Source organism: Enhydra lutris, unplaced genomic scaffold, assembly GCF_002288905.1.
Source record: "Enhydra lutris kenyoni isolate GAN:26980312 unplaced genomic scaffold, ASM228890v2 scaffoldscaffold83, whole genome shotgun sequence".
Classification (NCBI taxonomy): domain Eukaryota; kingdom Metazoa; phylum Chordata; class Mammalia; order Carnivora; family Mustelidae; genus Enhydra; species Enhydra lutris.
In genome coordinates, this window is record NW_019154167.1 from 692,203 (window position 1) to 704,355 (window position 12,153).

A 12,153-nucleotide genomic window follows, 5' to 3' on the forward strand; every position below is an offset into this window, starting at 1 on the left:
TAGTTTATTTCCGTATACGCAGCACTTAGCACGGTGGAGCCACTCAGTAAATACTGAATGAATGAATGAATGAATGAGGTCTTTTATACTCTATAGGGTAGGAGTCTGGGTCTTGCCTAGGTTGGCTCAGGCTTCCACCACTACTTAGTCCTAGCCCTTCAGCTTCAAAGTGACCTTCAGTCTGACAGTCCCCTGGAAGGTGAGCAGATGTCTGCACATGCCCATCTCAAAGAACCGCCTGAGCAAAATGGCCCAGATGCTTGGTAGCTCAGTGGCATGGCAAGAAGAGCTAGACGGATAGGAACGTGGAGTAGGCAGAAGAGGGAGGCATAGGAGACAGTACAGTAAGGTGGACACCAGACTCTCTTACTTACTTTAACACCTGTGCAACTGTATTTGGTCCAAACCATTCGCCAATTGACTTCCCTTCTCCTACACCCATTTGTGCTGTTTTTAATTGAGGGAGAAAGAAAAGACGTCAGCAAAAGTTCTTCCAGCACACCACAAGCTCCTAATTTCTTGCATAAATAATTAAGCAGACGGACAACTTCACAGAACCACATATAAGGCAGGGGATGAAAGCAATGGGTACAGACATTGTCTTAAAACCAGCGATGTGACCTCACCCATTTGATGGATAGAGTAGCAACAGTCCTTTCTATCTAAGAAGCACTGGAGGATCCGTTGGTATTCTTTGGGTTGTTCTTTTTGTTTCTCCCAGTTCCAGTCTTTGAAGGAAAAAAAATGAGTTAAAGTCATTTTTATAACTGCTTATTACCTCTCTGCACTCTTGCCATAACTACGAGGTTAGAAGGAAAACAAAGGAGTTGCAGCTAGAAGGCAGGGGCCGTGGAGTTAGAACATTCCTAAGTAAGTTCAATTTTGATGACAAAGACATCTGCAGATACTACTTTCAAAGTCTCAGTGGGTGTAAAGTAAAAGCAAAACAAAGAGTGGATCAAGGAATTGACTTAGCCCAAGGGCTGATGCTAGATAAATGTTACACGAAAACAAGGTCAGAAAAGGCTTTTCTGATCAGCTACTCCATGAGCAGGAGGTCGGCACAAAACCCGGAAGTGTATCCTTTTATCACCCTGACGCCAAACTGTCTCATCTCCACACAGACAACAACGGCTTTGACCGGTATATTTTGGCAGCATTGCCAAAAGAGTTTCATAGGGGAAGTGCTATTCAGACACACAACAGTGCGCAGGGGAACAGATACAATTCGCGACTAAGGAAGCTCAAAAAAATTGGTATGCTGCCATTTTTACACAACCTTGAAAAAGTCCACATGGACTTTTGGCAAAACAAATACCTTTCCTATCAAGTGCTCAAAGTTTCTTTGTGACCAAAACCCAAATAATTACATCTACAGGAATCCCCTCTCTGCCTGAGGCATGGCCCCCCACATGCCCCAGAGTCTATTTATCCCAGGACTCCGGACAACAACAAAAATTCTCCATAATCACTACCATAGACAGGATGTGCTTCTCCCATTCCCTCTGCTCTAGAAACTCTGTCTCATGGGACAGCTCTCTGGGGTTTAGTTGGCTTCCGAGACACTAACTTCTCTCCTGAGGTTTTAGACAGAGTTTAACTTTACGACTAAAGTATTCTTGAAGTGGAAGGCCATTATCTCCAGTCTCTGATCTCTTTGCTTCTAATAGTTCTGAAACCAAAGTTTTAAACTTTGTAGGCAGCACCGTCTTCAGAGGGTGAACTCCATCCAACTTCTCTCTATCTTTTTTTTTTTTTTTCATTTGCTACCGAATTGTCCAAGTCTGGGGAAGTCCTGATTAGCTGGCTGCTAAGTACCACTAAATATTGACCGATGGCAGCGATAAGTGTGCACCCCGTCTTAATTATGAAGTGAATAGGAAGCACTCCAAACACTTCTGTACAAATTTTTTTGAATTTATTTCAGCTGCAAGATCGATTTCCAAATTCTCCCTGCTGTTTGCTTTTCTGTTAAAACAACTGAGACTGCTGACTGTGGGGTTTTATGACTTCCTCATCTGCCTCCAACAAAATTCACTTCCAGGGGCGTCATCTTGCTATGTTTTATACATGGGAAGTTAAAGAGAGTGGATTTGCTCCAAGCTGGATGTGTACCGTAGAGACATCACTGGCCGAGGAGTCGGGAGACCTGCCTTCTTCTATTCCCCAATCCATGCTTTTTCTTGGCTGTTTGACCCTGGCCAAGTCACCTTACTTCTTGAGCCTCAGTTTCTTCATCTGTAAAACTGGAATTATGATACTCCTCGGGGGAAGCAGGTTCAGGTTATTCTAAACCCTGAAGAGAAGGCCTCAAAGCCCTAAAACCTCCCTAGACCTCCCCCTCCCCCTGCCCACTGTCTGCTCTGTTGAGGTTGCACTGGGGGAGGAAGGAATCTCAGGGAGCCACAGCCAATGAGCTCAGCAGGTAAGATCTTGTCCAAGGAGTCCTTTTACTCCCTCATCCCCAGGCCAAACCCAGCTTTCACCCAAGTGCCTGCACAGGCACCCAGTCAAGGTCATCCTCCAGATGCCCACAGGGAAGCACGCACGTGGCTTAAGAATGCGAGACTCAAGGGCTTCAGCGAAGATCACTGGAAAGTTCTTAATGAAGCGGCCTCCTGAGAAAGCTAATTTAAGGATCCCTTCATCACCAAATGGACATTCTCGGCAAACCCAAACGAAAATAGCGCCAGCTCCCTCATCAGGCACTTCCTTTGGGTCTTCCGTCCTTCGCTGGGTGGACATTTTAAAGGAGGTCAAGAAACAGCCCACCTGCCACACCCTTCTTCCTGCTCCCTTTGTTATCTGACCCGTTTAAGGACTCGCTGGAACAATAGTGAAGATGGAAACTCTGAATGACACACCTGCCTCCCTGTTCAATTCTGTCCCAGGAAAATCACTCTTGGGCTTGGTGAGTCACAAGGAAATGCTGGCTGTTTCCTTCTTGTGGGAGGCTTTAGTGACCTGTCGGCCCCGCCACTGGGGCTTGCACAGAGCACTGGAGGACCTTCAGCTCTGTTGCTGACTGTTCCTGAACCTCGGCCCCACTGCTTAGCCACCAGCAGGCAGTGGTACCGTGGAGGCCTCCAAGGGGGGACCCATTTAACTCACCCCTTCCCAAGTGTCTGCAGATCAGGGCCTGAGCCAGCATCATTTGTCCACAGCGTAGCATACATCCCCAGCCAGCGTCTGATGAAGGGCCGGTGCCCCCTGTTGGCAAAACGGATGGGAATGACTGTGAGGTCCCTCAGATGCCTTCTCCTGAAACATCAGCATGCGTGGGAATAATATAAGACAGACAGACACACAGACTCTGAAAAGAGAGGCGAGAGAGACAGCCAGACAGCCAGCAGGGTTTGGTAGAGGGCAGGGTTTGCAAAGGGGACGCGGAGTTAACCAAAATAGTTTCTATGGCCAAAGACAAAACCAACAAATGGACAAAACCTGCCCCTTACGTCTTCTCCCCTGAGACGTCCCGTGCGGTGTGCCCACAGTTGTGGTAGATGACGGCCGGGTATGACTACCACCGCTAACCCAAGCCACATCATTATCTGCCTGACTAAACTTGGCTTTGCTCGGCTCCCTTCTCAGGGAATCCAGTCTTAACCTTAGTTAAGGAATCAGTGCTACCAAAAGGGAATCATCAGCTTGGTCAAAGAGATCTGGAAGGCTCTGGACTGTGAGAAACATACATTAGGAAGATCTGAGCAGCAAGAAGGACAATATAAAATAGAGGAAAGAGTTAGATTGGGCATCAGAAGGACTGTCTGTCTCTAGGTGCCTGATCCAAGTCTTGGATGTAGACTGGGAACAACAACACATACCCCGCCTACCATTGGGGGATACTGTGAACACTAAAGGACAAAATATCTGTGAAAGTGTTCTACAATCCACTCAGGACATGGCCATCATTAAATATGCTACTAATAAATGAGAAATGGGTCACATCTTTAAAAGGCCTAAAACCAGTTAATAAATGAAGTAAGACAATAGGTTCACTTTAAGGATGCTTGACGTGGGACGCCTGGGTGGCTCAGTTGGTTAAGCAGCTGCCTTCGGCTCGGGACTCGATCCCAGGACACTGGGATCGAGTCCCACATCGGGCTCCTTGCTCATCAGGGAGCCTGCTTCTCCCTCTGCCTCTGCCTGCCATTCTGTCTGCCTGTGCTTGCTCTCTCTCCCTCTCTCTCTCTCTGACAAATAAATAAATAAAATCTTAAAAAAAAATTTAAAAAAAAAAAAGGATGCTTGACGTAACGAAAATCCCACATAGGTGGCCAGCCTGAGCTCAATATCCTTTTTCTTTTTTTTTTTTTTAAAGATTTTATTTATTTATTTGAAAGAGACAGTGAGAGAGAGCATGAGCGAGGAGAAGGTCAGAGAGAGAAGCAGACTCCCCATGGAGCTGGGAGCCTGATGCGGGACTCGATCCCAGGACTCCGGGATCATGACCTGAGCCGAAGGCAGTCGTCCAACCAACTGAGCCACCCAGGCGTCCCTCAATATCCTTTTTCAAGGTACCAGTGAAATCAGATAACTTGGAGGGCAGAGGAGACATCCTGCTTTCATCGTTTTCCATCCCCCTCCAACGTGGACGTGGAAAACGATGCTATGAGCACCACCTCACCAGACTGACTTTAAGAAGGGTCATCAGCCTCACAAGACAAGTGGGCCATAAAGGGACCATCCTTTTCCTATGGTTGTGGGGACTAAAGGAAAGTTGCTATAGCAAGATGGGGACGATTGAGCCAACCCGTCCACTGGAAGGGGAAGCCCTTTGGCTATTGCTAATGACGGGATTATAGGCCACATTAGTACAGGAAGGATGCAGTGAGGCCCACATAAAGAGGAGATCGCCAATTGGCAAAACATTGTCAGAGTTGAACTGCAAATGTTCTCAAGCCTTGTGAAGATCTCTTCACCTAGAGAAAGTTAACAGTTCAAAACCACTGGGTACTAAGATTGTTCTTTGGTTTGTTTTCCTGGTTGGAGTGCAGTGGAGTGCAAACACCATCCATGTGGACTTGGGTTTGGGGCACTTATTGGAAAAGAGGATTTCACTCCAGTTCCTAGGTCCAGGCCTGCCTCAAAATCAGTCAGATAGATTTTCTCTTAGGAAAATGCTTCTACGATTTGGATTTGATACTCTTTTCCTACAGGGTCATGATACCAGGAATAGGCCCCCCTACTCACAAACAGATTTTCTCTAAGGGGAGCTTATTCTCTCTTAGCTTATTGACCCATCCTGTTTTCCTAGACAGCAGGTAGTACTCTCACAGCCTATAATTAGTTCCAAGGAAATCTATAATAATTCATCTTGCAGGGGCAAGGTGCTTTCATTTCATACAGGGAAGAAAACAAAGGAATTCTTGTCTTTCTTTCAAGGTATAATTGTCTTTAATGATCACATAGCTCTGCAGAGAAGTGGATTATAATTTAGTAAATATTATCCAAATTAGAGGTTTGATGTTCTCCTTGTTCCTGGAAATAAAACAAGGAATGTAATCTGGTGCCTGAACTCTTGGAGCCGGACTCAAAGTATACTGGTGTTATATCTTAACACCAAGGAACCATACACAATGAGGCACTTTGGCAATGAAACTTCCGAATAATTCTGAATAAAGTTTAAGACTTAGCTATTCCCCTAAAGCCTGTCTTCACCACAGTGAGCTGTTAATTCTGAGATTTCTGTGAAGTGACTGATAACCTCAGGCAAGCTATCTACAAGGAAAAAAGCACAGCACAACAAACGATATACCTACCAATTGGTGAAAATTTCCTTCTGTATGTAAACCATAGGCGAGCACTTATATCAGACAACAGCTTAGATTTTTCTGTAATTAAATGTGAAATTACAATTAAATCACCATATCCCATCTAAAGATATCTGCTTTTGATTTCTGGGCCAGCAGCCAACTCATTTTCAAATAACCGACTGGTCAGTACTATTGTGAGGGAGCTAGGGAAGTTCGGAGGCAACCCAGTCTCATCTTAGCCAAGTAATTTCAGCATTCCTCCTCACCTAGGTTTTGACCAGAGCTACTGGCCCCCGGGGTGGTTCCTTGTCTCCTTCTAATAGAGCGACGTGGCCCTGGCAGGTACTAACACTGGGAGCATGGCCAAAAGATGAGGAATAGGAAAAGCAAGGATAACCCCCAAGCGAGGCAATCAGCCCCTGCCTGAATGATGACAGTTGGTTGGTTCTCTCACTGGTACCCGCTGTCCATTATCTAAAATGGTGGCGGGGGTGGGGAGGGAGGAGAAGGGGGCGTGCGCATGTGTGTGCGCATGTACACGTGTTTACCTAAAAAGAAGAGATACCCGTTAAGCAAATTAAGTGTGTGAATTGTGTCCGTACTACCTACTACAACTGGCATTTGTAATCTAAATGGATACGGAACATCACAAGTGCTTTTGTGTGTTTCTTCAAAGCATTTCTTGCATTGTGATCAGCTCCTTCCTATCTCCTCCTCAATGCTAAGGCCTTCAAAGAGGGTCTCTCCTCAGATAAACAGAAAAAGCAGAGTTGACTCTCTCCAAAGCTCAGGCTTCAACTGGGTGCTGGGTTGTTAGCAGTGTTAGGGAAAAGGAATTCCCCAATCTGTAAGTATACAAGGGTAGGGAAGAAATATCCCAGCCTCCTTCCCACCTAGCTGCGGTGGCTAAAAGTTCTATACAAGGTCAGACTACACTGAGACGGTGCTGACCGTCAGTGAAGATCGACAGCTAGAAGAAGACGCCTTAGCGTGTGAGAGTTTCTGACAGCCATAGGCTGATTAGGAGTCCCCTAGGTGGCAGCATTTTGAATTGAGACAGAAAAGGACACAAGGGGAATGGGAAGTATGTAGTCCAGGCATTGCAGACTAAGTACTGGTCAGTGATACTAGGAGTGGGGGCATGGTTTATGAAACCCAAGGCTTACAGAAGTCAGTGGTTCTCCTTTAAGAAAAGAATAAAAATATTTCTGACTTTTTTCAAATCGTACCAACACTCATGACCATGTGAACTCTCCCCCCCACCCCCGCCCACCCAGGGACTCTTGGGGCCTTGGAAGGAACCTATGCAGGCAACGGGTTTGAGGTTTGAATTCCTCTGGCTGCAAGGTATATATATCCACCTAAGAGTGAATTAACAGTAACCAAAGTAACATTCCACCAACCCGATAAGGAAAAATGAATGGGACCTTAAGCTCGGGCACCCACCTCATTTGGGTTCACAGAAATGCTACCAAACCTTACCCGTTTTGAGGAGATGCGGTTTCCCCAAGATCCATACCAGCTCATCTGTATCTGGAAATTCTTCTAAGTAGTCAGCAAAAATAGTAATCTGGTTTTCATACCTGGATAAAACTGAAAGAAGAGGAGAGAAATTTACAGCAAAATGTGACGGAGGGGGTTCGCTTCTGTGGCTTACTGATTATTCCCTCCATCCTGAAGGTGGAAGGTCATTGGCCTGAATCATGTGGAAGCAAATCCTTTTCTTTGAGGAACAAAGATACTCAGGAAGCCTCAAAATCCTCTAGTGTGCCCTCCATAATACCCACCACCTGGCTTCCCCAACCTCCCACCCCCTGCCCCTTCAAAACCCTCAGGTTGTTTTTCAGAGTCCATAGTCTCTCACGGTTCATCTCCCCTTCCAATTTCCCTCAACTCCCTTCTCCTCTCCATCTCCCCATGTCCTCCATGTTATTTGTTATGCTCCACAAATAAGTGAAACCATATGATCATTGACTCTGCTTGACTTATTTCACTCAGCATAATCTCCTCCAGTCCTGTCCATGTTGCTACAAAAGTTGGGTATTCATCCTTTCTGATGGAGGCATAATACTCCAGAGTGTATATGGACCACATCTTCCTTATCCATTCGTTCGTTGAAGGGCATCTTGGTTCCTTCCACAGTTTGGTGACTGTGGCCATTGCTGCTATGAACATTGGGGTACAGATGGCCCTTCTTTTCACAGTGCTTTTAGTTGTCATTTTATTCACATATGACTTCTGCAGAGAAGGATCTTTAAGTTGAAGATAAAAATAACTTGTTCTTGAGATTCACAGATGCCTGTGGTGATCTCTCATGATAAAGTAACTGAAAAAGACATAATTAATCTTTGCAATTCACGGGCCAGACTCTCAGAACTTGGGACCACATAATGTGGGATGAGGTAAAATTCACTTTTGTATCTCCTGTGGGGAAAGAGTCTGCTCAAAGAGTTAAGAATGACTTATGAAGGGGTCCTATCTCGAAAGTTCTCTTTAAGCAATTTTCTGAGAGAAAATAATATTGTAGGTGGTAAATAAGTTTCCAAGATAGCCCACAAAAACCTATTTTAACCTGTAACCAGAGAAATCAAATTGATAGTACATTTCATAGTTCATATTTCAACGCACTGAAAGTTCAAAGCTAAGACATCTAATACATGCCTTCTCCTCTGAGCTCTTGGAGGCTCCCTGACCCCTGTGGAGAAGGGAGTTCAGAGAGAGTAGGGGCCCTAGCTCCAAGCAGCTGCAGGGACTCTCCCAAAGCAGTCCCTGTGAGCCCCAGGGGAACAGTTTTCCTGTAAAAATGACATTGCGAGATATGTTTAACCCACTTGAAAGGATGAATTGTTTACTTTTGGCTTTGTTTTCTGAGGCAGGAGCATGCTGTTTTCATAGAAATAAATGTTCCTAAATATAAACGAGTCCCATATGATCATGAAAACAGGTTCACCTGCTCAAAATACTTGGTTGGAGGCTAAAGTTTTATTTTGTATAATTTGTGCAAACTGAAGTTACAGTCTGAAGTTATAATTTTAGAAAAACAGCTACCCAGGGATATCACCTTTCTTGAAACTTATTACAGAAGCCTAATCTTTCAGGGATTTAAGTAGCTTTTCTCCTCAGGATGTTTTAATCATTAAGATTAGAGTCTCAGACAGTATTTCAAACCAGAAGGGGTTAGAAATGAGGCAGCCATTTTGTTCCCCAGCAAACGCTCATCACTGCAGAATCTGCCAGGGAACCTGTGCCATCTTACCCTTTCTGCCACTGGCCTCGGCCCCTGGCCCAGGCCCAGGAAATACCAGGCTAAAAATGACCACCAGGTCAGGCCATCCCCAGGAGGTGGTGGACTGAGGTGGCGTAAGTCACACTGTGTACCTTCCCACCCTACTCTTTACCCCTCACAGGCAGGAGAAACCAGGTTAAAATGAACATCCAGTGTAGCCTAGAAACAGAGTCAGAAAATAAGGAGCTCAAGAGGAGTGCAGGAAAGGGGCAGCCTGTTTGGCATTCCTTTGGTAGGGGTGAGGAAGAGCAGCACTGGATGAATGTATAGCATGTATGCATATAAACCTTGGGTCTTTTTTTAGTACTGGCCAGAAAAAAAAAAAAAGTTTCTCTATCTCCAATCCTGTCTCAGTGAGTCATGGCCCAGCCATCTGGTCAAATTAGTACACCCCCTTAAAACGTGTAAGAACTGTGTTGCTTCATCTGGGATGGCCCTGACCAAAATGGTCACCAAAGAATTGTTCCCTTGCTATTCAGCCCTTCTCGGGCCAGCAAGAAGGTGATTATCATCTCTATTCTTCCCAATTCTCCCCTTAGAAGATGGACTCCCAGAATGCAGTGTGTCAGGCTATAGCCAGACACAGATGGAGGTACATGGATGAAGCAAATGAAAGCCAGAACAGAAGGTGAGATTAACAGAAGCAAAGAGCAGTAACATGGGGAGGGTATATTCAAGAGAGTCTGGTGAGGAAAGGGCAATAGGGTCGTCCACCAGGAGAACTCAGAGCAATGAAGAAGCAGACCAAGACATCACTGAGGTGCAGAAGTGAAGTCGCATTTTCCAACAGAATCACTTCTGACTAACACAGTCCTTTAAAAATTTTTTTTCATAAACTACCTTTATCTTGCCTTAAAAACAACAAGGACATCATCCCCATATGATTTTCCTGCCCTTTCATACTGTTGAAAGAGATAGAAACTATACAGGCAGAGCTACAAAGACTGCAGTTGGGTGGACCAAGAATTTGCTTCTACAAGGTCTGATGAACAACAGGCTTCACTCTGTTCCATTTTACTTTAATAATGATTATTGCACTGAAGTCTCTGCTGGGTTGGCTTAGTGGTCAGCTAATAATTGAACCAAGATTGCCTTAAACTTCTGGAACCAGCAAGTCTCCCAGTCTTGGCCAAGAGGCTCTGTGTACATGTTGGGACATGCCTTCAACATTCAGCCAGCCAGTGGATAACTCTGCCTTAGTCTTCCCTTGTGCAGAGCTTGGGACCAGCCAGAGTGAAAGCTTAGAGCCCCGTCAGGTCTTTCCTCAGCACGCACATAACAATAGGAATGCACATAGCCCTGAGCATGCATATAGTCTTCTAGATTCCCAGGGGTATGCCCAAACTTTCCAAGCTCCAATGAACACGTTATTCCTTAGCTTTTTCTTTTACGCTTTTCAGTTATCTACTGTCTCAGCCAGCTATGAAGTTAATCAATGGCCTCTATAATGTATTTTTCATTTGATCATTTTACTTTCAACTGAAATAGAGCTGACATACAATATTATATTAGTTCTAGGTATACAACACAGAGATTTGACAATTTATATATTACTCAATGGTCACCACAATCAGTGTAGTCACCATCTGTCACCATATAAAATCATTACAATATTGTAATTGACTATTGACTATATTCCCTATGCTATACTTCCAGTCCCCATGACATATTTATTTTATAACTGGAAGTTTATACCTCTTAATCCCCTTCACCTGTTTTCCCCATTCCCTCACCGTTTTCCCCTCTAGCAACCACCAGTTTTTTCTCTGTAATTATGAGTCTGTTCTTGGTTTGTTTGCTTGTTTTGTTTTTTAGATTCCACATACAAGTGAAATTTTATCACATCTATCTTTCTCTGCCTGACTTATTTCATTTAACTTAATACCCTCTAGATCCATCCATGTTGTCACAAATGGCAAGATTTCATTTGTTTTTATGGTTGAGTAATATTCCATTACACACACACACACACACACACACACACACACACATACAATCTTTATCCTTTCACCTACTGATGGACAGTGGGCTTCTTTCCATATCTTGGCTAATGTAAATAATGATGTAACAAACACAGGGGTGCATATATCTTTTCTAATTAATGTTTTGTTTGTTTGTTTTTGTTTTGTTTTGTTTTTTTGCTTCAGGTAAATACCCAGAAGTGGAATTACTGGATCATATGATATTTCTATTTTTAATTCTTTAGGAACCTCCATACTGTTTTCCATAGTGTCTGCACCTCTAATAGTTTAATTAAAAAAAAAAAAAGCCCCTGCCATTCCAAGTAAGGGCAAATAAATACAGTCTTGCAAGTGGGGTCTTCCAAGGAACCATCAGGAAGATCAAATAATGACAATTCTCTGAAAATGAGGCTTGGAGTGCCTGTGTGGCTCATTTGGTTAAGTATCTGCCTTTGGCTCAGGTCATGACCTTGGCGTCCTGGGATCAAGCCCCATGTCAGGCTCCCTGCTCAGTGGGGAGTCTGCTTCTCCTTCTCTCCCTGCCCCTTGCCCTGCTCCTGCTCTCTCTCTCTCTCTCTCTCTCTCTCTTTCTTTTTCTATCAAATAAATCAACACAGTCTTTTTAAAAATAAAATAAAAATGTGGCTTTACAGGAACTCCAACTCCATTCCGTGTCCTACAATGGCTGTCAGGCTCCTGGCTTTCCCTGCAATTAGAAGCTCTAAATTCTCAAGACTCCTATAGGGCTGGAGAGCAAGGGATGGGCATAGGGCAAGTGAAAACACCACAAAGCTTATTATTCTTACCAAAATGCAGCTGCTTTTCTTGAATAAATACTACCCAGACTGTTGCAAGCCTTTGGTAAATGTCTACAGTCCTGAAAAGGTTGATTATGGCCATTTTTGCCATTTTTTTTTCATTGCTATTATAGACAGAATTTTCAGAGGCCCTCACTCAGCCATTTCTGCTATGTCTTACTTTAATATGTTTTCTAGTCATTGACCAGATTTCTAAGGGTTATTTCACAAAATTGCAAGCAAATGAGAAAATGGCTTTGAACGATACATTTTCTGATAGTACTTCCCAGAGACACTTGTACGTGAGGGCTCCTAGATTCTGTGGGGCTTGTGTCCCATAAACAACACAAATT

The 12,153-nt window shown here is 44.2% G+C and overlaps 1 protein-coding gene across 1 annotated transcript in view; it reads right to left on the reverse strand.

Annotated features, from left to right (window-relative positions):
* Nucleotides 1-12,153, reverse strand: part of LOC111161292 (autophagy related 4A cysteine peptidase) — a 53,247-nt gene that overhangs the window by 12,225 nt on the left and 28,869 nt on the right. Inside the window, exons 3-7 of the mRNA XM_022524873.1 lie at nucleotides 7,239-7,349; nucleotides 5,763-5,834; nucleotides 3,112-3,210; nucleotides 627-728; nucleotides 375-447 (exon numbers count right to left, since the gene is read on the reverse strand). Coding sequence (XP_022380581.1) covers nucleotides 375-447; nucleotides 627-728; nucleotides 3,112-3,210; nucleotides 5,763-5,834; nucleotides 7,239-7,349 — 457 coding nt within the window. The remainder of the gene's footprint in view (nucleotides 1-374; nucleotides 448-626; nucleotides 729-3,111; nucleotides 3,211-5,762; nucleotides 5,835-7,238; nucleotides 7,350-12,153) is intronic.